The sequence below is a fragment of the Colias philodice genome, chromosome 26 (genome assembly GCF_061535455.1).
Source record: "Colias philodice isolate Cphi_HAF_F1 chromosome 26, ilColPhil1 Martin Lab GWU primary, whole genome shotgun sequence".
Lineage (NCBI taxonomy): Eukaryota > Metazoa > Arthropoda > Insecta > Lepidoptera > Pieridae > Colias > Colias philodice.
Window position 1 is genome coordinate 2,052,897 of NC_143111.1, and position 25,096 is coordinate 2,077,992.

The 25,096-nt window shown below is 33.5% G+C and overlaps 3 protein-coding genes across 5 annotated transcripts in view; 2 read left to right on the plus strand and 1 right to left on the minus strand.

The window, feature by feature from the left end:
* Positions 1–25,096, plus strand: part of LOC149476771 (E3 ubiquitin-protein ligase SH3RF1-like) — a 386,219-nt gene that overhangs the window by 23,462 nt on the left and 337,661 nt on the right. Inside the window, exons 8-17 of one of the 3 annotated variants that reach the window (XR_016317703.1) lie at positions 746–821; positions 3,224–4,170; positions 4,480–4,676; positions 5,936–6,072; positions 6,267–6,474; positions 7,648–7,712; positions 7,890–8,074; positions 8,592–8,810; positions 9,848–9,955; positions 10,761–11,425. Coding sequence is in view for 2 of the 3 variants with exons in the window: in XM_089711141.1 (XP_089567267.1) it covers positions 746–821; positions 3,224–4,170; positions 4,480–4,676; positions 5,936–6,072; positions 6,267–6,474; positions 7,648–7,712; positions 7,890–8,074; positions 8,592–8,810; positions 9,848–9,955; positions 10,761–10,938 (2,320 nt within the window). In the remaining variant the exon portion in view is untranslated. Of the gene's footprint in view, positions 1–745; positions 822–3,223; positions 4,171–4,479; positions 4,677–5,935; positions 6,073–6,266; positions 6,475–7,647; positions 7,713–7,889; positions 8,075–8,591; positions 8,811–9,847; positions 9,956–10,760; positions 14,184–25,096 lie in introns of those variants that run through there. The other 2 variants (XM_089711141.1, XM_089711142.1) reach the window with 2 other exon arrangements.
* LOC149476772 (uncharacterized) lies at positions 850–2,572 on the minus strand. The gene has a single exon (XM_089711239.1). It carries the CDS (start codon positions 2,099–2,101, stop codon positions 1,280–1,282), a length of 822 nt encoding a protein of 273 aa, XP_089567365.1. The 5' UTR covers positions 2,102–2,572; the 3' UTR covers positions 850–1,279.
* Positions 22,352–23,927, plus strand: LOC149476773 (uncharacterized). Its single transcript, XM_089711260.1, has one exon. The coding sequence runs from the start codon at positions 22,367–22,369 to the stop codon at positions 22,898–22,900; it is 534 nt and encodes a 177-aa protein (XP_089567386.1). The 5' UTR covers positions 22,352–22,366; the 3' UTR covers positions 22,901–23,927.

A 25,096-nucleotide genomic window follows, 5' to 3' on the forward strand; every position in this document is an offset into this window, starting at 1 on the left:
TACGCATGGAATATAAGGGCTAAAAAAAAAACATCCGTCTTACGCTTTTTCGATCAGGTCACGTGTCCTGACGCGAGTTTAAGATTTTATACCCAACGCCGCTAAAGAAGTTTTCACTTCAATAACAATAAAAAAGAGCGTGTGTGCTGAGCAAACGTGTCAGAAGTGAAACTTTGGAAAGATTCATAGATGCCAAAATCGTCGCCTTGATGCCGACGTGACGTTATTGCCATGACGCGATTGAAATTTTACTCTCAACGCGCCCAAAGAAGTTTCACTTCAAATAACTTGTGTTATGGAATGTTTTTGCATATTTTGATGTTTCTTGGCAATTTGAGTATGCTGTGAGGAATTTTAATAATAAAATACATTTACAATATATATTTTAACATTATTAAGATTTAGGGCTGATTTTTCAATCGTTGGATAAAACTTATTCGTCGAATAATGTATAAAACTACCATTTTAAAAACGTATTCTAATTGCCCGTATTTGACAGTTTACGTGAGATTTTAATATTATCGTGTAATACTTTATTGGACGGATAAGTTTTAACCAAGCATTGAAAAACCGGCCCTTAGTAAAATTTGTAAATTGAACTAAATGTTTAGTTATTTAGTTGCAATAAAAATGTCCTCTCTGTTGTAGCACAATATATAGTTAAAAATAACAATATTAAAATAATTTACAAATACTCTATATTAAAAACCTCTACTAATATATAAAAAATGATTTTAATTTCTAGCACTCCAGTGAATCGTCCCGTCCCACCGATACCAGACCACTCGAGACCGGGACATTCCGACCATAGACATACCCAGGTTAATATTAGTTATAAATAATAATAAAAAGCCCATTTATTTTCTACAAACAAGTTACAATCATTTAAGACTATTTTTATATCTACGTTATAGTTACACTTAGTTGATCAATTTACATTAAAAGTAAGTTGGTTGTAGTACATATTTGTTTGTTAGTTAACAGTATTTTTAGCTTTATTAAATTTTTACTTTATTTTAAGTTTATGAATTATCATTTATTTTCTTATTTCATTAAATGTTTTTTTTAGGATTGTCTGTAGAAACCCCGTATTGGGTAAAGGCCTCCCCCAAAAAAAAAAAAAAAAATCTCAAATGAGATTGCGTTATGATAGCTGTTGTGTGTATTCATTTGGAGGGTTGTGGTCATTATCTTCCACGGTGACCAGCCGGGTTGGAAGATGTTCTTGGTATCTGGTTCTTGTTGTGCTGTGATCTATGTTGGAGGAGGGGCTTCGTTGTTATATGTTCTTGTTATTTACGTTCTGAGTGTTATTTGTTTTAACTGTATTTGTATTTACTAAAAAGTTTAACATGCCGGGTTTTATCACTCCTTCTGATATGCTATTTGATCTTTTGGCCGTCGATTTGAGCTGTTGTTGTTTATTCTTTTTATTGGCTTGAGTAGTTTTCTCAATTTTTGGGATTGTGCTATTTTCAGGTGATAAAGAAAGTTTTCTTTTGTGCATGCTTTCGGTAATAATTAATTTGTCGTATTTGATTGTAGCTGTGTTACCCTTTTCTTTCTCTATTTTCAATTGTTCTTTTAATCCTTTTCTCTTTTCTAGTATATATTTCGGATAGTCCGCTTGAACGTAGTAGGGAGTATCTTTTAACATCAGTTTTTTCTTAAGAATTTTTATTTTTATTCCTAAAGTAGAAAAAGTAATTACTATTGGGCGTGGTCTGTCGCCTTTCTTTCCTACTCTCCTCGCTTCTTGAATATCAAAATAATTTAGTTTTATAGAGAAGAACTGATCTATCCACTTGATAATGTTCTTTTCCAGGCTTTCGTACGAGTTTTCTGTTTCCTCAATACCGAAAAAAATTAAATTTCTCTGTCTTGATTGTTTTTCTAAGAAATAGATTCTTTTTTCCTGATTTTCCACAACTTCCTTAAGTTTATTATGCTTTTCTTCCCAAAGACAAAATTTTTCTTCTAACATAGTATTAATATTCTGTGTAACTTGTTCGGTAATATTTTTTCCACTTTCCTGGATAATAATTTTCTGGTTATCCAATTCCTTTTGTATAAATTTAAGTGCATTTAAAACCTCTTCCATGTTGATAAAATAAAAATACGTATACGTATCGATTGCAAACAGATAAGTTCCTCAGCTTCTTTCTACTAGATGGCGCTGTGTGTCGCTAGGATATTGAATCATAGATACGAATCACAATAAATGTTAAAACTTTAAGGTAATGTTGATATATTTTACTCTTATATGTAATTGTTCTTCGTTTAAATTATTTAGAATCACTTCCGTGCACAATAAAACGGCATTCGGTTTTAGTTCAAACCATTAAGATTGTTGAATAAGTCCACAAAAACAGTAACACTAATGGTAGGTCTTCGCTATTTTATTTTACAGTGAAATGTATTTTTCCGTGTCCATTTCTTTAAGTCTTCAATATATCACAGTAGTCACTCAATAAATTCACAAACACTATCGGTTATTTACCATAATACTCTGTTTTAGTATATTTAAATTAGTTTTTAGGCAGAGATAATGTTTACGACGGCACAGTAGCACCCTCACACCCAAAGTCACACAAGTCTAATATTAGTTACTATTATGATAATATTTTATTAAAGTGAAACTTTTATTACATCGTCTCAAACTTTTTGGTCTGTGTAGCGCATGTCGCGTGACGGTCGACCGTCGAACCGTACGATAATTATCGTACAAATACGATAATTTTGTGCCTGAGTTTCACTTTTACCGTGGTTTCATAAAACCACACAACATTTTTTATAATATAATATTACTTCAAAGCAAATCTATACTAATATTATAAAGCTGAAGAGTTTGTTTGTTTGTTTGAATATGCTTATCTCAGGAACTATTGGACCGATTTGAAAAATTAAGCTAGTAATGTATATACAGAAAATTGCGAAGAATGGAAATCTGCTTATACAAAATATTTATCTGTAAAATACATATCTGTAAAATGCATAATGACACCAAAAAATTGTTAAAATATTTAATTAAAATAAAAACTATAGTGTAACGATAATGATGCAGTTTTTGGAATATTTTCATATGTGTGTAATGTATATCAATTTTTAATAACAACAAAACATTAGACACAAGTTACATACACAATTGTAACTACATAATATTAGAATTTTTATATCATAATATATCACACATATTAACAAAAATTTCATTATAAAATTCCAGCATCCTCACCGATACCAGCAAATGTCCATATCCACACCATCGTCCGCGCAAGGCAACTACCAGAACATGGCCACTATGAGCCAATCGCAGCCAACGTTCCACGCCAACGCGCCACTACTGGCGCAGCCTTCACAAATATTGGCGCCAACCAACTGGGTCGATACACAACACGTGCAAAGAAACATCATGGAACGCACACAGACGAAAAACCTCCTCGATATTATAGACTTCACGAACGCACACAAAGCTATAGGTGTGCAAAGCGTTTCTCGAATCGGTGAGAACTACGATCGAGTTAGGAGCAAATTCGACAATTATTCTACGAAACTCGATAGCACCTATCAAAATGTGAGGGCGCACGAACACTTTCCTATTACCACGGGGTTCAACTCGAACATCAGTTCAGATTCGAGTTCGAGTATGAACACTCCAGGATCTACTACCACGCCAAATACAAGTTCGAATACTAGTACATGTGAAAGTGCTGAACCCAGTTTGCCAAGTTCACCAGATAATAACACAGAAAGAAATACAACGGTTATAGCGCAAGAGGAAACGCAAGAGAACCAAGATGTGAACACTTCAATGGGTGTACTAAGTTTGAACGAGAGTTCGACGGCAACAAACACGTCTTTGAACGTTAGTCTACCGTCAGAGAGTCCAAAATTGAATGCATCTACCGCATCTACCGCTTCGCAGAATCAAGTGGAGTGTCAAGAAAGTGCAAGCAATAATGAGCCTACGAGCCTTCCGTGCACTTCGAAGAATCGATCGAGCGGGCCCGATTCGATATTGAACTTTGGACTCGGATTGCAAGCGGCTTTATCGCCGTCTCATAGTAAAGATAATAATTATATGGTGACTAGAGCGCATAGAGACCATCATAGAGAGAAAAGGCATAGTTTGACGCCGTCTTCGCACTTGCAAGGGAATCATACGCAGAATCGGTATGTCATTATTATTTATTATGAATTAGCGTTTAAGTTGGCACTTTGTCCAGTAGACACCGAAACATGTTTATCAGCTATTTGGGTTCTATAACACAAGCTCAAAGCTTAGTATGGGCGTGCCGTGTGTGAAAAATGTCCTAAAATATTTTTTATTCATATTTATTTATTATAAATTTTAAACAAAATGTATGTACCTGCAAATTAGATCTGTATATTCCATGAGTTTGTGTTTCTGAGTGAAATAAACTTTATTTTATTTTTATTTTATTTATTTATTAACTTATCTATAAAATCTCTAATTTCCAGGCACTCCGCGGAGATCCTAGCGACCAGCCTGCTAGATCACACGCCAGACAGAGAGCGAGATAGGCCGGACCGCGAGCGCGAGCGAGAGAGAAGACGGCGCAGATCGCGAAGCAACGAACGGCCCTTACCAGCGGCTTATGTTGCGCTCTATCCGTATAAACCGCAGAAACCGGACGAACTTGAGCTTAAGAAAGGAGGTAATTAATATAATATAAGTTGAAAAATACAGTTATTTTGCTAAGAATAGAAAATAGACTCGATAGTGGAAAGAGAAAGAAATATCTCTTGCGTTCTCTTCTTTTCTTTCTATTTTTAAGACTCTTTTTCTAAATGACATGTGCCAGGAACAGAAATATGAAATGGGATGTAGTATTTTATAAAGATTAAGTTAATATAAGTAGACTAGCTTTCCACCCGCGGCTTCGCCCGCGCAGTCAAAGACAAACCCGCATAGTTCCCGTTCCCGTGGGATTTCCGGGATAAAACCTATCCTATGTCCCGGGGTAAAAAGTAGCCTATGTCCTTTCTCGGGTATCAAAATATCTCTATACCAAATTTCATGCAAATTGGTTCAGTAGTTAAGGCGTGATTGAGTAACAGACAGACAGACAGAGTTACTTTCGCATTTATAATATTACTATGGATAGAAAGAGTATAAGTAGATTGCAAAGCAACGAACGTAATGTAGTGCTCTATCCGCAAAAACAGGACGAACTGGAGCTACAGACATTATAATTACCTCCTTAATTATAATGTAACTTGTAATAAGTCGATTATTTGTTATTGGACAATGTAAGAAAATATGGTAGATTTTTTTTAAGTGGGGAAATCCTGGGTATCTGTGCAAGATTTCCCCACTTTAAAAAAAAAAAGGTTAGATTAGCCAAACGAACAGGGAGAGACGAAAGTGTAGACCGCGAAGCAACTATCCGTAGAAATGCATTTTTCTGTTGATGAGATAACTCAAAATCAGTCAACAACTTTAATCTATACTATTATTATAAAGCTGAAGAGTTTGTTTGTTTGTTTGAACGCGCTAATCTCAGAAACAGGTCTGGTTTGAAAAATTATTTCGGTGTTAGATAGCCCATTCGAGGAAGGTTATAGGCTATATATCATCACGTTAGGACCAACAAAAACGGAGCAATGCGGGTGAAAGCGCGCGGCACAGGTAGTAGTTTATACACACATAACGAAAAATCTTTCTTATACATGAAATTATTCCCATTTACAGTATAATCCTTCTATAACATTTAATTATACACGCGGTGTGTCCCTTAGACACATAAAACTGAAAGAATAGAATAAATTCGATTGCTCTGGCGGGTCACGAGTGGCCGAATTGGTCAGGCATCCGCCCCGGAATGGCGCGAAAGGATGCGGGTTCGAGTCCCGCCTCGTGATCGATTTTTTTCTATTCTTTATAAATTTATATTTATTTATACATCCATTGCAGGTGTATACACAGTACGAGAGAGATGCAGGGACGGTTGGTATAAAGGGTGGTGCGATAGAGTGCAGCGGGTTGGTGTGTTCCCCGGCAACTATGTGGCCCCACTCACTCCCTTGGCCAGTAGGGTTAAACATGACAAGGTAAATACTTATTTATTTATAACTAGTGGTCCGTCCCGGCTTCGCCCGTGGTACCTAATGTTTAAACTATCCTATTTCTCAAGTTGGATCGAACTGCACATGGTGTGCGAATTTTATTGTAATCGGTTAAGTTGTTTAGGAGTCCATTGAGGACAAACATTGTGACACGAGATTATAACCCTTATATCTTTCAGAACGTCGCAAGCCCATCGTCGTCCAACGTGAAAGTGGCACAAACGAACAACGCCGCCCATGCCACGAATGCCACGAACGCCACTAGTGCCAGTAATGCCACGAATGCCACTAACGCCACGCCAGCGACTAGCGCGAGTGGAAATTGTGGCAATAACCTCGCGCCACCGGACGCGCCGCCAAGAGCTAACAGCCCTTTGGCTACTAATGGTATTAGCTAGTTCAATAAAGAAACGAATCTTCAATGGCGGCCAAAGCTGACTTTGACAGATGGTAGGATCAGCAAAAAAGAAAATAAAAATAACGTAAATTGATAATTATTTTATTAATTATTTCAAATTGTTTGTTGACAAACTTTTTTGTTATTGTATTTGTGTATTTATATGAATTATCATATTTACGTATACAGAATGTAATAAAATCCCCATAATACTTGTAATAAGCCCATAAAACTGAACAACTTTTCCCAAAGAACATATTTTGTCAAATTCCAAGAAAACATTATTTACTTTCGCAAATGCGTAATTGTCACTGTAAATTTATGATAAAAACTATTATAGGGAAAATCAAATACATTTTAGTGATTTTATTTTTCCATTTTTTTTTTGCATACCGTACGGCCGTGTGTGAGCGAGAGGGAATGATAAGCGCCGCCATTGAAGATTCGTTTCTTTAAAGAACTGACTAATAAATATTATATCGTTTTATTTACTGGATAAATGGTATCTTAATATAAACAGTATGTGCTAATCCTGACTTATCCCAGTAAAATCACTACATACTATAAAAAAGTTGCTTTCCGCCGTTTTTATGTCTGATTATAGTATATGTTTAGATATTTAAAATTACGTAATAGATTTTGATGTTTTTTTATGGATTGGGTGATTCAAGAGGAATATAAAAGCTACCTCTTAAATCACTCGATCTCGGAAGAAGGTAAATACAAATTATATACTATCAAATATAAAGACAAAGCGGGCAAAGTCGCGGGCGGAAAGTTAGTTAAATTCGAACCAATTGAACTGCATTTTTTATGCATATTATATGTAGAATAATTAACATTTTGAATGTTTATTGTAATGTTGAAAATATGTTATGACGATTCAAAAGTGCTTCACTACATAGTATAAAACAAAGTCGCTTTCTCTGTCCCTATGTCCCTATGTTTGCTTAAATCTTTAAAAGTACGCAACGGATTTTGATGCGGTTTTTTTTAATATATAGAGTGATTCAAGAGGAAGATTTAAGTATATAATTATATTATTTATTATGTTTTAGACAAAGCGGGCGAAGCCGCGGGCGGAAAGCTAGTCTAGGATAAGTCTAATTGAATAAATAAATGTTTATTTGTATATGTTAATAATTATCATGAATGTCTTTCAGCTCAACCATTAACATATCCATGGAGTTCTCCTGTGCCACAGCAAAGCACGCCACGCTCAGAAAAGGTATTTATCAGTTGGATACTATAAAAAAAGACATGGAATTGTTTTTTTCCAAATGTATCATAACATGAAAATCGCTTATAATATATACTCATCACAAAATAAACGGCCCCTTTTGATATTTGGATATATTTTTTTACATTTCTTCATCTTAATTTTACTGTCTCTCGAAAATTCCAGAAGGACAAACCGAAATCGGAAAAATCGTCAATATCAACGGGCGTTAGTCTCATGAAGCGATTGGCCGCGATGAAAAAATGCAAGTCGCCTCCGCCAGCTGGCTACAGTATGGACAACCCGGTATTCGACGACTCGCCGAACACTTCGCTGTTGTATACACCCCCGCAGCATGCTGTTCATGTGCGGTAAGTGGGGAAAAGGGGAAAAAATTACAAAAAAATCACAAAAAAAAAAAAGTGATTTGGGTCATATTCAATGTCTTTATGTTTGTGTGTTTACACGAGGTGTGCGCGGGACTAATATTTGTTCATAACTATATCATAATAACCATACATTACAATTCAAATACATCCATCGACATCCCACCTGTATGTTAATTGTCGCACTGTTTTTGCTTTTACAAGTACACATGCGGATTGAAAAAATCTCATTTTACTGAATTAAACTAAAATTATTTTCATTTCTCCATAACATTTTTAGTAGATAATAATGAATGGAAAATCGATATTTGTTTATTAAATTATTAAAATTAAAAGTACTCTATCAAGTAACAAGTTATTTTATTCAATAGTAGGTGCATACAGTATAATCCGCATTTGTATATTCTCATCATATTATATTACCCATTAAATCAAAAACCGTAGCTTACCCCGTAGGCCCGTAGCGCACCCCGTAGCATATTAGATCGTAGAACTCACACAGGTCGGGTTCATGCCCATCGCAATTGCTACGCACTTTGCCCGGGCATTCTGCCCCTACCGGGCACGTGTCTGCCTCTACGGGGCACGTGTCTGCCTCTACGGGGCACTCGTCTGCCCCCAGCGGGCACTCGTCTGCCTCCACGGGGCATATATCTGCCCAAAGCGGGCATAATGCAATGTCCAGACACAAGGAAAGGCCGCACGATCACCGCATGCACAGGTTTGCACATGCACTCGTATATGCATGACGACTAATACATGCATGCTAATAGTAAAGTTTTTTTGCTCTTGTGTTGATGTGGTACTTACAATTATACCGTGTGTCCCACCGTTGGTATACTAAGATCAAAGGAGGTTATGTTGTTGGTTATAAAATTCCAGACGCATTTTTTTGTTTCAAATAGATCAATTCTTAAAACTCTATGTGTACACCCATAACAAGCAACCCGCCCAACTTAGCCACCCGCACGTGAGTTTTTTTTTCAAGATTATGTTTTCATAGACAAAATGCTCACATTAGCGAAGTGGTATATGCCGGCTGCGCGAATTTAGAGAAGAAAACATGGATTTTATAGGAAAAATTTAGCACAAAATACTTAAAAAAATTGACGTAATTTTTTTGTTTAAGTATTTTTTACGTGATCAGTGTATGCAAAACTACAAGTCCCTTCGCGCTTAGTAAACCGATAGTGGGACACCCTGTATAACATACCCGCCAGTTTAGAATTATTTGCAGATATATTTGTCAAATTTTGCATTTCATTCAGTTACTTAGTACATAATTATTCATTTGTATGCGTTAAGAAGGCATTTGTAATGTGGATAGTTTTATTGTTTGATCTCTAAACCACATGCATTTTACTATTATATATGCGCTTTTTATGTATTTTTTCTCATTCGTATTCATTTTTCAATTTCGCTGATCAGATAATGCCATGAACTGGAAACATATCATAATCATTTCTATTATGTATATCCTTGTAAATAAAATTTATAGAAGCCTGTGTGTCTGTTTTATCCAGGAAACGGTTCTAGTATTTAATTCTTCCTGTATGATCATGTATCGTCTTTTTTTAATTCTTTGTCGTATCGTATAATCGTGTTCACAAATTTTATAGAGTGCAATGTTTATGTCGAGATCTTTAACTAGTTTTTTCAGTACATATAATATAATAAATAGGTGGATAAGCACCCTAAGGCTGACTTGCTTATTTTATAAATGTTTATTCTTAATAAATGAATTTGATGAAAACACAGTAGGGGCAGTGCCGAGGGCCCGTGGCAGAGCCAACACCGCAAGTCGCAGTCCCTCGACGTGACGGCCACGAGACGGGAACGACATCACTCGCAGCCCGTTAAGGAGAGGTAAATTAAAAAAAAAAGACGGGTTGCACTGGGGGAGTGCCGGCAGAAGTGAAAACTTGATTATTAACGTTGAGCATGTTTGATATCCATCCGTCTTACGCTTTTTCGATCAGGTCACGTGTCCTGACGCGAGTTTAAGATTTTATACTCATTACAGAAAAAGTGCTCAACGCCGCTTAAGAAGTTTTCACTTCAAAAACAGAAGAAATCTAAAAAAATTGCATAAATATCACTGATTCATAATGCAATGAAATGTAAAAAAAGGGCGTGTGTGCCGAGCACACGTGTCAGAAGTGAAACTTCTTTGGCAAAATTCAAAGATACCAAAATCGTCGCCGTACTACGTGACGGTATTGCCATGACGCGGTCTGGAAATTTTACTTTCAACGCGCCTAAAGAAGTTTCACTTAAAAAATTAGATTTTTTTTGCATATTTTACGAACGCGATGATAAATGGAATGATACATCTTACCTATATTTTTAAATAACAGCATATGCACAATGTACATACATACAATATAGTCTATCCCGTTAAGAAAGATGTCAAATAAAGTGGTTAAGGTAAATTTTACTAGGATAATCCCGATTAGGCTTGCAAAATTCTAAATTTTTATGAGATCAATGTATGTTTTATTGTTTTTCCTTCACACGAATATACCTAATTGTGACTGATTTAAATGTAGCAAATAAAATATACAACGTAGTTTCAAGTTATTCAATCATTCATAATTCAATCAAAAAGTTATTAATTATTCAATCATTCGATGAGGCCAGTTACGAATATTTTTAATTTTGTGCATTACAGATTTCGCTGTATAGTCCCGTACCCGCCGAACTCCGAGTACGAGCTCGAATTAAAAGTAGATGATATAGTGATGGTTTGCAAGAAGCGTGGTGATGGTTGGTATAAGGGCACACTACAGAGGACGGGCCGAACGGGACTGTTCCCAGCTTCCTTTGTACAGAGTTACCCGCCCGAATGACGTCACTATTGAACCAATCACGAGCTCTGAGCACAGCCAATCAGCGATCAGCATTGCGATGTGATTGGTCGAAATATTTCGCAAATAGAATGCGGAAGATGACAGCTAGATCAAATGGCCAATCAGCGATCAGTATAGTAGCATGTGATTGGTTGGAATTTGGCAAATAGAAGACGAAAGATGACGTTTAAAAGTCCGAGTGTGATTGGTGGAAGATTTTGGATAACCAATCGACTATCAGCATAGCTATGATGTGATTGGTCGCAGAAGTTCGCAGATAGAAGGCGAAAGATGACGTTTAAAATTCTGACTGTGATTGGTTGAAGACTTCACGGATATGGCCAATCAACGATCAGTATAGCATTGATGTGATTGGTATATTGGAAATGCATCTGATTGGTCCATTGAAATTGGAAAAGAGAAATTGAATATGTGCTCATAACTCGCGATTGAAATGTATTATTGTACTCGGTACAGACATTATTTAGTTGCTGTGTTTATTAAATATAGGCCAATGGATTTTGTAATACATGATATTGTTGTGATGTGATAAATACGTCAATATTACTGGGCCATAACTAAATGATTTCACTATATGTGTCACGGATTTTAACTTCGTTCAACATTAAATGGTCAAATTAAATATAACTAGATGGATATTTCGAATGCTTTGTAAAAAGAGCAAATAAAATTGACACATACAAAACACGAAATGCATCACAAATTTTCCCACAAGAGACGCAATTAACGAATTTTGACATTAGCAATAAAAGTTCGCGCCAAAATTGGGATATTCAAAATGGCGGCTTACGGACAGATTATAACAATTGTGGATCATTACGTAGATCTAGATAGTATTTTTTAACTATTGTATAAAACCCTTTTACATTTAGACAAATTGTGAATTTATTATTTAGTTTCGATACGCTTATTATTTTAATTTTACGCTTTTATTTACGAAACGACACCAGTTGATGCTGGGTTTTAATTTTATTTGTATGGCAAGTTTCGCGACTTAATCACACCACTGCCATATTACATCGTTTTATACCTATTTCTTATTAATAGGAAAACCTTAATTATTATAACCTCAGTGTTGTCACATATAAGATAAACCGCTGGAGTGAGTTGTTGACTAAAATTTTACACTATATTTTAATTTTCAATGAATTTAAGAGCAAATTTCAAGATTTATTATTGCAACACTGATACAACTTATATTCCCTTTTAGATTGTATTCATTAAGAAAAATGTATTTAAATAAAAATATATTGTGGTCAGTTCACTAATGTTTTACGATGGACTTTTATTTTAGATGAAATTCTTATAGTAATTTTCATTAGAGAAGAATTAACAGTGTTTTTTTATCATGGTAGTTTTGTAGGTTGTGTTGCCATTTCATAAAAATATGTGTTAATTATATTTTATTTTATAAAATATATATATTATGTTTTAATTAAATTAAAATTATCATTGTTGCGAATTTTAATTAATTTTACGAAATAGTCTTGCCATATAAAACCACGACTAAGGAAATTATTACACATATTATTATGAAAATTCTATCTTTTTTAGTGAAATGGTAACACATTATTATATTTAGCTTTAGAAAGTTTGTATTGTCTACAGATAATCTATAGTTTTAAGATAATTATATATGCGAGTGCATGATTTTTGTACCTTAGTTAATGTACGAGTGACGTCACTTTTGTGTGAAACTTACTCATTATTAAAAATTATGAACATTTTGTTTTTAATTCATAGGGATTAGAAACTAAAAACATTTTATACAATAATAGTGATATTTTTAGATAAAATATGTAAATAACTTAATTTTTTATCCGATATTTAGATCTGGTAGTGTCTTCAAGTGCTTTTTAATAAATTTTTTTTAGCAAGAATAGCAATGAAATTATATCAATGTTATTCAGTACGATTTTATAAATAAATTATTCATGTAAATTCATTTTTATTTCACATTTTATAATTAATAAACTTGTATTTATGTTTTAAATGAATATCAATAATTTTTATATATTTTGTACTGTTAGAACAACTTCTCAAGAACTTTTTGGAACGATTTAGATAATGTTAACATTTCTCGATTATAAACGTGTTAGTATTTGAAAATTTTAATATTTGGATATCATAAATGTGGAATCAGCTTTTAACTCGAGATATCTATGCAATATTTAATAAAAAAAAATAAAAAACAGATAGAAGCTGCATTCTACGATAACAAATAAAATTAATATCAACAAAAATTATTTAACCGTTTTCTACAAAAATGTATTTATCAAAAACCATGCACTCATTTTTGTGTAAAAATGCTCAATATTTTTTTTCTATGCTATCTGTATTTAGATGTAACTTGTATATTCTATATAAGGTTATTTTTCACATATTTATTTTTTATTTACTAACTTCTATATTATACTCATGGCAACATTGAAGAACTGATTTTTTATAAGTGTATTTATTCGATTTTCGCGCTTTTTATTGGTAAGACTTTTTTTTAAATTAGGAACATTTGAAATTTTAATTTTGATTTCCAAACAACGAATTTCATGTATTCCTAAAAGCTCTCCCTTTCCGACTACACGGCATTGAGTTATTATGTACTACGTACTAGAGAGGCCATCGCTACTACACTATTTGTAACACGAGTTAGAGTCAATCGTCTCAAACCATTTTTTTTTGTTATATTGATTGATTTCAATTGATAAGTTTATTCATATTTTAAGATAAACAATATTTATTTGATGATTCACTGAAACATAGAAAGCTATAGTCTGGGGTCTATGTTTTGATGTTAGGAACCTTGTTCAATAAATGATTTTTATTATTTTTTATTTGTTACATTGATTGGTTTTAATTTATAAGTAATAAATAAAGGGGGCAGAATATCTACAAAGTGTATGACTCAGCCGCCCCGCGCCGCGCATAGATTTTGTTCGTGGTGTCCTCTCTATAATAATACCTCAATGCTACACGGTAGGTTTTTAGAGAAATCAAAAGTAGATAAAATAATAATGTTTGTTATTGACAATTAATAGATTAAATTTTAACATGTTTGGCTAAATTGAGATTTTTGTCTTGTATAAAGTGATGTTACAGAATGTTTGAATTGTAGTTGGAAAATGGATTTAGTGTTAAGTAATTTTGATTCAGTTTTAATCTCTCAGACGGGAGCCATATCGATGAAGTTAGGTGATTTTGAAGGGAAATAAATGATTTCTTCTTATTTTCTGTCTTTTATTAAACCCCGTTCCTTACAACGTGCGATTCATATCAAATTTATTAAAATTTATAGTCAACTATAAATCTTTATATATTACTAGCGGTCCGCCCCGGCTTCGCCCGTGGTACATATGAAAAATAGATGTTGGCCGATTCTCAGACTTACCCGATATGCACAGAAAATTTCATGAGAATCGGTTCACCCGTTTCGGAGGAGTATGCAGACTAACATTGTGACACGAGAATTTTATATATAAGATAACAGTTATGATTTATAGTTGACTATAAATTTTAATAAATTTGATATGAATCGTACATACAGACTAATAAATATATCAAAAATCGAACACCTGTCTCTTGCTTTACAGGCAATACTTACCACTATACTACTGAGGATTGATTTAAGAAGTAGAAAATAGGAAAACAAACAATTTTTTTTATCTCAAATTACGAAAAACTATCTTCAATATGTTAAAAAGATCAAATACCTATTAACTACAAAACTATTCATTTTTAATAAATTGCCAAGCCATTTCATTCATTTTTTAGGTAACCAACCGACGCTATAGTTTTGATCGGTGACAAAAATTTAAATAATTTAATGAGATAAAGCGAGTTTTTTCAACCATATTAATTATTCATGCAACGATTTTTATATCGTCGCAATGGCTGATAGTTTAATTTTATACTGCCTATTGTATATCTCCAAATAAAGGACAATTCTTAGATATCAAAGCTTCACATTGAACAATATCAACAAGAAGCAATCCCGAGTAGAGTATTTACGTAGGTACTTATAAAATACATAATAAACTTTCTATTGCTGTTTTGAACTATTACCTCTTACTTTCGACTCGAACGAAAGTGAAGATCAAAATCGAGTGAAGATTGGTGTTAATGCATTTTAAAATTATTTTTATGTTACAGTTTCTTTAAGGACGCTGTCACAAATCTGCGTTACTCAAATTTAGGTATCTAACGACGTAACTTTGTTCGCGGCAATATCACGCTCACGTAAACATAGCGCATTCCATTTTATAGACCATCTTCATACTTGATATTATTTTTAATTTTTGATATTATGTATTTTTATTGAAATTGATTCCAGAAGATTACTAGGAACTTTAAAAATTCACTTTTATTAGTAGGTACGATCCTGATAAGTATGTTAGTATATTCAAACAACTTAAAAAAGTGTGACTATTTTACATCATTATTTTATTGAATAATAATCTATGAATTGTATACAATATCAAAGCTTTTTAAGAAATGTAGAATTATTATCATACATATGATGTTACCGGCACTGTATTAAATCCGGCATTGTATACAATTCTTAGTAAATGTATGTTATTCCGAAAAATAGTCCGAAAAATAGGTGTAATTTTCTTAATAATAAAGAAGTAAACTAAAATAAAATAACAGATTTTCGTCGGCGCCATCTTGGATTTTATTTTTGACCTCATATTGGTTAATAGCTACCCCAAAAACCATGAAAATGACACCCATGACGAAAAGATGTAAAATTTTCGTCGGCGCCATCTTGGATTTTATTTTTGACCTCATATTGGTTAATAGCTACCCCAAAAACCATGAAAATGACACCCATGACGAAAAGATGTCAAATTTTCACCGGCGCCATCTTGGATTTTAGTTCTGACCTCATATTGCGTAATATCCACACCAAAAACCATGAAAATGACACCCATCACGGAAAGATGTAAAATTTTCGTCGGCGCCATCTTGGATTTTATTTTTGACCTCATATTGGTTAATAGCTACCCCAAAAACCATGAAAATGACACCCATGACGAAAAGATGTAAAATTTTCGTCGGCGCCATCTTGGATTTTAGTTTTGACCTCATATTAGTTAATAGCTACCCCAAAAACCATGAAAATGACACCCATGACGAAAAGATGTCAAATTTTCACCGGCGCCATCTTGGATTTTAGTTCTGACCTCATATTGCGTAATATCCACCCCAAAAACCATGAAAATGACACCCATCACGGAAAGATGTAAAATTTTCGTCGGCGCCATCTTGGATTTTATTTTTGACCTCATATTGGTTAATAGCTACCCCAAAAGCCATGAAAATGACACCCATGACGAAAAGATGTAAAATTTTCGTCGGCGCCATCTTGGATTTTAGTTTTGACCTCATATTAGTTAATAGCTACCCCAAAAACCATGAAAATGACACCCATGATGAAAAGATGTAAAATTTTCGTCGGCGCCATCTTGGATTTTATTTTTGACCTCATATTGGTTAATAGCTACCCCAAAAACCATGAAAATGACACCCATGACGAAAAGATGGCAAATTTTTGTCGGCGCCATTTTGGATTTAAGTTTTGTCAAATTGCTTTACCCTACCAATCCGTTCAACAACCCATAAAAAAAGAGGATCTCAGTCAACATAATTTTTAAAACATAATTTTAAATTACAAATAACTGGAATATGAAACTTATACAGTTTACTCTTATAAAGTATCAAATATTTCAAATCACGAAAACGACAGTATACGCACAATAATCTTTTTCTAATTCGTTTTTATTTTTGGGACGAGGAGCGATACACCCGTCCTTCCAAGAGCGCTTCTGAGCGCGGTCTGACGACCCGCGAGAGCAAAATGTATGAAGAAATCGACAAGTATTTTTAATTTAGCTTATAATTGAAATAAAATTTTGATTTAGATACAAAAAAATTATCACAATCTATAAAGGACTATATATCCCTCAATAATTTATAGGTAAGAAGATAGATTAGGCTTTTAATTTTCTTAAAAGTGTACCGGTTTAGACCCCATTTTTTTGCATTTTATGCGATCATTGTGCTGGGAAAATCGTATTTCAGTGACAATTTTGTATGACGTCGTACAATTTTTATAAGATGATCGTAGAACTGAATATATTATCTTTAAATTAAGATATTACTTTGTTCTCACGTGTAAGGGCTTTGAGTTAAAATTGTACCGTAAAATAGCGGTTTTTGTTAAAAAACTGTTATAGCACCCTTAAAAGTCTACACTGCAGTATTTTCCCACTTTCCAAATAGGTATAATTAGCAATTTATATTGTTTAGATCTGTTATATATACTGCAATAAAACATTATTTGCTAATGCGTGCTTTCCTGCGAGCCTGTTAAGTTTAAATCACAAAATGCTTAAGTAGTTTAAATTATAGTGAGCTGTGAGGTTTAAATCGTAATTCGTATGTATCTACTATTTGGAACGTATCGTATGTACATCATTGAGTTAAGGAGGTACTTTATTTGGGACACTGTTAATAATTTAATCCAATAAAAAGAAGTACCTATAGCAAAGTAAAATTATACCTATATACCTACATATTATAATATATTTGTGATCTTGAGAAAATTTTAACAAAGACGCGAGTTCTGTTCGTTACCAGGCGTTTCAGATATCTTCTAGCCGTAACTAGCTAACAAACTATCACAAAATAGCCTACAGCAAGGCCTACAGTATATCTTTTACTGTTAAATAACATAGAAAATTTAATTTTCATTACTTGTACATAAAAAAGTATGTGTTATTATTCCTTTAATAAATTATCTATTCACTATTGTAATTGAAGATCCAATTGAAAGCTTTGTGTCACAAACAGATGCTTAAACACAATGACGTCATCGGCTATCCACAGAATGGGATGGGAGAGAATACAGAATTCTCGAAATACGAGATAAAAGCTAACAGGGCTGTCAATTCTGAGAAAATAATGTGACATAAAACCTGTATTTTATTACGTATATGTATTATATTATGTAGGTAATGTTTTCAGAATCCTGAAATATTATGCCAATCCACTTTTATTAAAAGTTAAAAGTAGGCGTCATGTAAAACATCAAAATAAATAATTAATGAACTATCTAATCACTAATGTAAAAATTAAGTAACATATTATTTTAAACTAGATTTCCGCCCGCGGCTTCGCCCGCGTTTGCAAAGGAAAACCCGCATAGTTACCGTTCCCGTGGAATTTCCGGGATAAAAACTATCCTATGTGTTAATCCAAGTTACCCTCTATATGTGTGCTAAATTTCATTGTAATCGGTTCAGCAGTTTTTACGTGAAAGAGTAACAAACATCCATACATCCATACATCCATACATCCTTACAAACTTTCGCCTTTATAATATATATATTAGATATATTAGATATATTAGATATTAGATGATTTGCCTGATAAACAATACACTACTTTAACATCTATCTTCATCTCTAAGATCGTCATTAGGTAATTTGAGTGAATAGTAGAGTAGGTATACTTGTTTGGAATAACTTAATAAATAACTTTCAATTCACCTAAAACTGGGTTGCTATTTGAAGGTATGTATTTGGTTTCAAGGCAAGTTAAATTATTTTTTTAAGTATTCCAATGGTAACAAAGGGCAACCCTATTTGGCCTTATTGTTATTTTCACGGTCTATATGTATACAAGGTGGTACAATTATTATCAATAAACCCTGTCTAGCTGGATATTTGGTCCTGTTTAAAAAAAAATCAAATGCTGAACTTAAAAGATGTAACTTAAAAAAAGTTTAAAAGAACAAATAGGCAACACCTTGTCAAATATAGGTGATTGTTATTTATGCCGAGCTATTTTTAAGTTATCCAGATTGATTTTTTCATTTCATAATCGGTAAAGAATGTCCGGTGGGACTCCTTTGAACATTGCAGATTTCTAACGCCCCTCTGCAAATGAATTGCCGACTAAGTAATTATAAAATATACTAGCTAGCCCTGCGGTTTTACCCGCATTATTCAGAGTAAGCTAGTATCTAATCTGTGGAGTAATTAATATATATTAGTATTAGTAATAAGTATATTACATATCCACATATTGTCATGTTTTCGCTTTTTCATAATTTTTTGGCGCAAATTTTTTGAGTTTATCTTTCATAAGATAATTTTCTTATCTAATGAACACATCAAAATAAAAATTATCGTTATCGGTCCAGCCATTCACGCGTGATGCTGTGACCAAGTGAAATAGGGATTAATTATTTCTATAAGATATAGATAATAATAGAAGATAACACTTTTTTGTATGGATCAAAGCACAGGGCTCAGCTAGTACCTTCGGCCTACCATAAGTACTGACAGAGATTTACGCCTAGAACTGATGCAATTTTCTATAAAGTGTCGCTCCAAGATCTCTAAAAATCAATTATGCAATGTAGGTGTGTATCTATCAGCTAACCATAACAATTCCTTTGATAATATGCAGCCACTGCGACCGGTTTCTTGTTATGATAATGCATTCTTTGCACATTCGCACAGCAACACCTGGCATGTTTTTATAAATAACACCTGTGGGTTGTGAATATAAATGTAAATGTCTTTTATTATCACGTGTTCAATTTTACATTGATTTTGGGCTATTATTTATAATATATAACATTCCTACACAATCTTCCCGCGGCTTCGCCCACGTATCTAGTCAAAGAAAAACCCGATGGGTCCCCGTTCCTACTACCGAATATTTTTTTAGTATAGTGACTACTAAAATATAGTACATAATTATTATATTTTCGATCAGCTATACTTACTCTTCAGCCCCCCTAGTCAAGTGGCTTTCTGTTAGCGTAGCGTTCAATAGAATAGACTACGAATGTATGAGATTGACGTAGGCTGTAGATAAACGTATCTACAGGTTACGTCAATCCCATACATTCGTAGTCTATTCTATTGAACGCTACGCTAACAGAAAGCCACTTGACTAGGGGGGCAGGAAGGAAATACTTAAAATCTTCATCTTGTGAATATGTTATAGGACCTATCTAAGGTTTGTTTGGCTCGAGTTGAATATTCGGCCAAGACAGATGGTAGAGGTAGAGTCTAGATAATAGATTCGTTACATTTATCGTTCTCATAGAAAATATTAGCTAAAATATCAATGGTACGATTTCCAAAAGCTATTTATTTGAATTATCTATCTTTTAATCTTTACAAAGGTACAATCTAAATTACACAATTCTATCTTAAAATAGCATGCAACTAATAAGCTAGATTTGTAAAAGCTAAACTTTTAACATTAGTGCGACATTTAACTTACGTAGGTAGACATAATATTTGCTACTGACCTTCTAGAAGGTCTAAGGTTAAAATGATCTAAAATACATACTTAATTGAAAACTAACTTATTAACTTATTATTATGAAAACATTTGATTATAGTTGTATATTTAATATAACATTATCTGCGATCCGCGGTTTCACCCGCGCGGCTCCGCTTCTGTTGATCTTAGCGTGATGATATAATATAGCCTGTAGCCTTCCTCGATAAATGGGCTATCCAACACCGAAAGAATTTTTCAAATCCGCAAATTTTTCAAATTCTTGAGATTAGCGCGTTCAAAAAAAACAAACAAACTCTTCAGCTTTATAAATTATAATATTAGTATAGAAATAATTCATCATTTAACATACATCATTTTTTACCTGTTTACCAGTGGTGACACAGCTACATGTTGTAAAAAAATAAGTAAAAATATTTTTAAATATTGCTTTCAAAATATTTTTTCGTAATTATCATAATTGTTTAATGTTATGTTACTTGCTAATTAATAAACGTGTAGCAACGTCAACCTGTATGAAGCGTGCCAGACTAAATTTTATGGTTCATAATCAATTAAGTGAATCCATACGTTACGAAACACGTTTCAAATGTTACATCTTTGATATTTCGCAAGAGGTCACAATAATAAGTCACGTGATCTATCACATTATCACTTTTCCAAAATTAATATAGAAAAAAAACACGCATAAAATTAAGAAATTATTGTATTGTCACCGATTCTTGTTATGTGTACAATCTACACATTTTGAATTAAATCTGTTCGTTTAAAGTGGGTCAAAATATAGTACCAACATACAAACATATAGGTGAAACTAATAAAAGGAGGAGGTTCTAGGTTCTTAATTAATTCGACTGTATTTTTTAAGTTTGTTACTTTAGAACTTTCTTCTGTTTAATTATTTTTTTATTTGAAAACTGGTGGTCCCATGTGGTTCCATTCTTAGTAGGCTGAATTCTGACAATTTGCAGGCCTTTAAGTTTTTTTACTTACAAGTTTAAAACTACATCCTAACTACCTAATTTTGGCGTTAAAACCTGTGCTGTAAGCTTAAAGGTAAAGCAATAGAGTTTTTTCATATTTTATTTTATAGTTTATTCGAAACTGGATTAATTCGTAATAATGTACCTTGCTCGATGGATTAAATTGCTATCAATTAAAAATGATTAACTATGTAAAATTGTTTACTATGCTCACTCAAACAGTTAATGATATGACAATCCTAGTACTTTTTGCAAAAATTTGTATTTGGTTGCTTTCATAGAGCTCAAAGCACAGAAATCAAGGGATTTGAGATATATCATGTAATGGTAAATAAATAAGGCTGTTGCTCTCCCTAGTCCCTACGCTCCTATATTAAGACTGCTATAAATCTACATTTGATAGACAAACTATGAATGCAAATTCAGCTTTCTAATATAAATGAAACGGAGACAGGTCTTGGTTTTCCTCATAAATATTGGAAGGAATATGTTAACGATTAACTAGATTGTTATATAAATAACATGGGTTCTATAATCAAGCTTTGGTGAATCAGAATATATTGATGAGAAAATCACAAGTGTGGGTTTTCTCCTACGAAACATGGTAAAAAATTTACATGAGACGTTCGAAAATAAAATATCCTAAGTCCTATCCCACTAATGCGAAAGTTTGTGAGGATGGATGTATGTGTAGGTATATATGTTTGTTACTCTTTCATGCAAATATTATTGAATCGATTACGATGAAATTTGGTATGTAGGTAGCTGAAGAACCAGAATAAGATATAGGCTACTTTTTATCCCGGAAATCCCACAGGAACGGGAACTATGGGGGTGTTTCTATGAAAAGGTGGGCGAAGCCGCGGGCGGAAATCTAGGTAGTGGTTGATATACCTAAATGCACGAGTATCTAGAAATCCTGAAAATTTTGTAGGGATTTTATGAACAATTTGCTTATTCAGCCGTCTGTAACATGAAAATTAAAGAGCGCTTCAATCTCGGACAGCAATTTTATGCGCTACTGTTGTGAATTATTTCTGATCTAGCCGATAAACCTCCAGAGCTAGTGAATGCAATTCAACGAACCGGGCCGAGAGCAGCCGATGCGCCGCCGCGGAAGGCTCCCTCTGATTAAATTCAGTTCACTTCCATCTCTCGTGAGCAGACCACGTTTCGCGCGAATTCGGTCCACTCCATTGTTATGCTCGTGCAACAATAAGATGCCGGCTGATATCATGTCGTGCCGTGCTGAGCATTTCGGTCCGGGCATCAGCAAGAAAAGCCGCGACGCGGAAGTGAAAAAAGGGTTTATGGTGTTCTTGGGACCTGGCGGGATACGCCAGGACGTCAGGGTTGTCGTGTACAGAACTTCCCTCGAGCATTTCGCCGTTATATACCCCAGGAAGCGTCTGTCGAAGCCGACAGGGGTTGTCAATTTGAGAAACACGACCGTGGAGCGGGTGGAGAAGGATAGTGGGTTTTTCGTCAGGCAAAAGGGTTATGACAATGCCATATCTGCCAAGTTCCTGTGCTCGGAGCGGGACCTAGAAGCGTGGATCTCTGCCTTTTCGAGCCTCACACCAGACGCGTGCCAACACCATAGTCTACCAGTTTTACTGGAAAATGAAGAGGCTTAAATGACAATGTTTGGCCTCGATGTGCGTTATCGTGAGAAGTAACCATCGAGGTTGTGTTTATTTTGCAATGGGATGCGAAAAGTGAAAGCAAGTTTTTTGCGATATGAAAGTTTATAGGTATTATTCAATTATAACACCTTCACGAGTGAGCTTGAAAATGAATGTTATCGAACGAGTTTGGTAAAGGGAAAGTAATGAGTGCTAATTATGTACTATAAATAATTTACCATTTGTTGAATTGAACATAAAATTAAGGTGCAGGTCGTATGGAGATCAAATAAAATGAAGAAATAACCTGTACGTTTAATATAGTCTAATTTTGAAGCTCTTTGTACTAATAACATCGTTATAATAATTGATATAGTCTATAGATAACACTTATTTTAATAGAGCCTGTTTTATCTCATTACTTCGCACAGAGCAATTAAGATGTAAATGGTCTGATAATATAATCGAAGTTTTATCTTTTCTGCCAAATGGGTTGATCCTTGGTTGATCTATAGACAAATGTCTGGCTATCAAGTTACTGAATTTAGGTAGGTACCTATAATATTTCCCTTAATAAAGTTATTTAGATAAATAGATATTAAACAAAATTGAATTGATTCTTATTAAAATAATATACCTACATATTGGAAGCATACTTTTGTAATATTTTATAAACAAAAAATTACAGTTTTCTAATTCTGGAATTTTCTAATAGGTATTTAGCCATAAAAAACGATGTCTTTCAACTATGTACCTACATAACAATATCTTTGATTCACATTAATTGAATAAATTAAAATAAAAATACTTGTAGACACTTAGTACCACTGGGTATATCTACAATTTTTATCGGTTCAAAAAAATATAGATAAGTAGGTATGTAGTAGGTACAGTTTAAAAAATACGTCAAAAGCGATTTTTCATTGTTATTATCACTTTTTATGCTTTAATTTAAGTTTAATCGCTTTCCGATTGCAATAAAATATATAAATTTAACTTTAATGCATTAAAAATTAATAAAAGATATATAAAAGCTCTCCTTCTATTGTTTAACTTGCAAGATGTGAACTTATACCTAGGTATCTATAAGTACGTATTAAATGTAAGGCACTTGTTATGGGGAAGATATCCTCCCCCATACATTTTTAATGGCATTATGTAGGTGCATTTGCGAATGAGAAATATACTTTATTTTTTACTTCCTATTAACATTGGCCTTTTTTCAAGACCGTGTTTTTGTTTTGTTTTTGCATTGCATGTTGCTGTATTTTTTTTACTAATTAATAAATTAAAAAATAACAACAGAACACAAGCAGAACACAGTAGGTACAAATTAATCTTTTTTACTTTGCGTTCGTTCGAGTTAAAAACTATGATATGACAGGTAATTCTTCTTCATTTTCCAAAAAAATATTAAAATTTTTATACCGTATGTTTCAGTAGGTAAATATGTACTTCGGATTTTCTGGCCGACCGTCAAATAATTTTAATCTACGGCCTGTATCAGTCGTTTGTATGTTAGCAAATGGAAACCCTTGTTATACTCCCCTTATAAATATAGACAATTTAAATAGAAACTTCGAAAAGCAGCTGCGACTGCCAAAATGGTAAAATAATTGCTCCCAATCATTCTTCCGAAAGAGACCTTAAACGCATTTTAGTGCCGTAAAATGGTAAATTCAAATATTTTTCCTTGCTCTACCCTTGTACTTTGAATATCAGAAATGGAATCCACGTGCACTTTATGTTCCGAAGGGACAATAAAAGTAAAAGATTCACTAAGTATAAAGTATTTGCATAAAATGTATTAGTTTTTGAACTGACGTATTTTAAAAAGCGATAGAGTCATTCGCGATTATTCTAATGGGAGTGTTTTCTTTCATATTACTTGCTCTGTGTTCTTTCCTAAACCTGTATAAAATAGGTAAATCGGGCCAACCTATTGACGAGCAATTCGCATTTATTAAGATGTAGACCGTAGTCTAAAAGTTAACACGCATGCGTTAAATGCAGACAGCAGAGATCGCGACGCGTGTATGCAACGACCTCATTTTTATTCATTTTCAAAAGCCCGTCAGCCATCTTTTTGTCGCCATTTTTAATACAACGTGTTGATTATGTAAAGTATGCGCGCAATTCAATTAAGGATATTGCATATAATGTATGCATTTTGAATGATTGCTTACGTTATAAACATTCGATTTATTT

Bases quoted from the DNA above. Each gene is read 5' to 3' on its own strand.
- LOC149476772 (XM_089711239.1), bottom strand. From the start codon at position 2,101: ATGGAAGAGGTTTTAAATGCACTTAAATTTATACAAAAGGAATTGGAT.
- LOC149476773 (XM_089711260.1), top strand. From the start codon at position 22,367: ATGCGCCGCCGCGGAAGGCTCCCTCTGATTAAATTCAGTTCACTTCCA.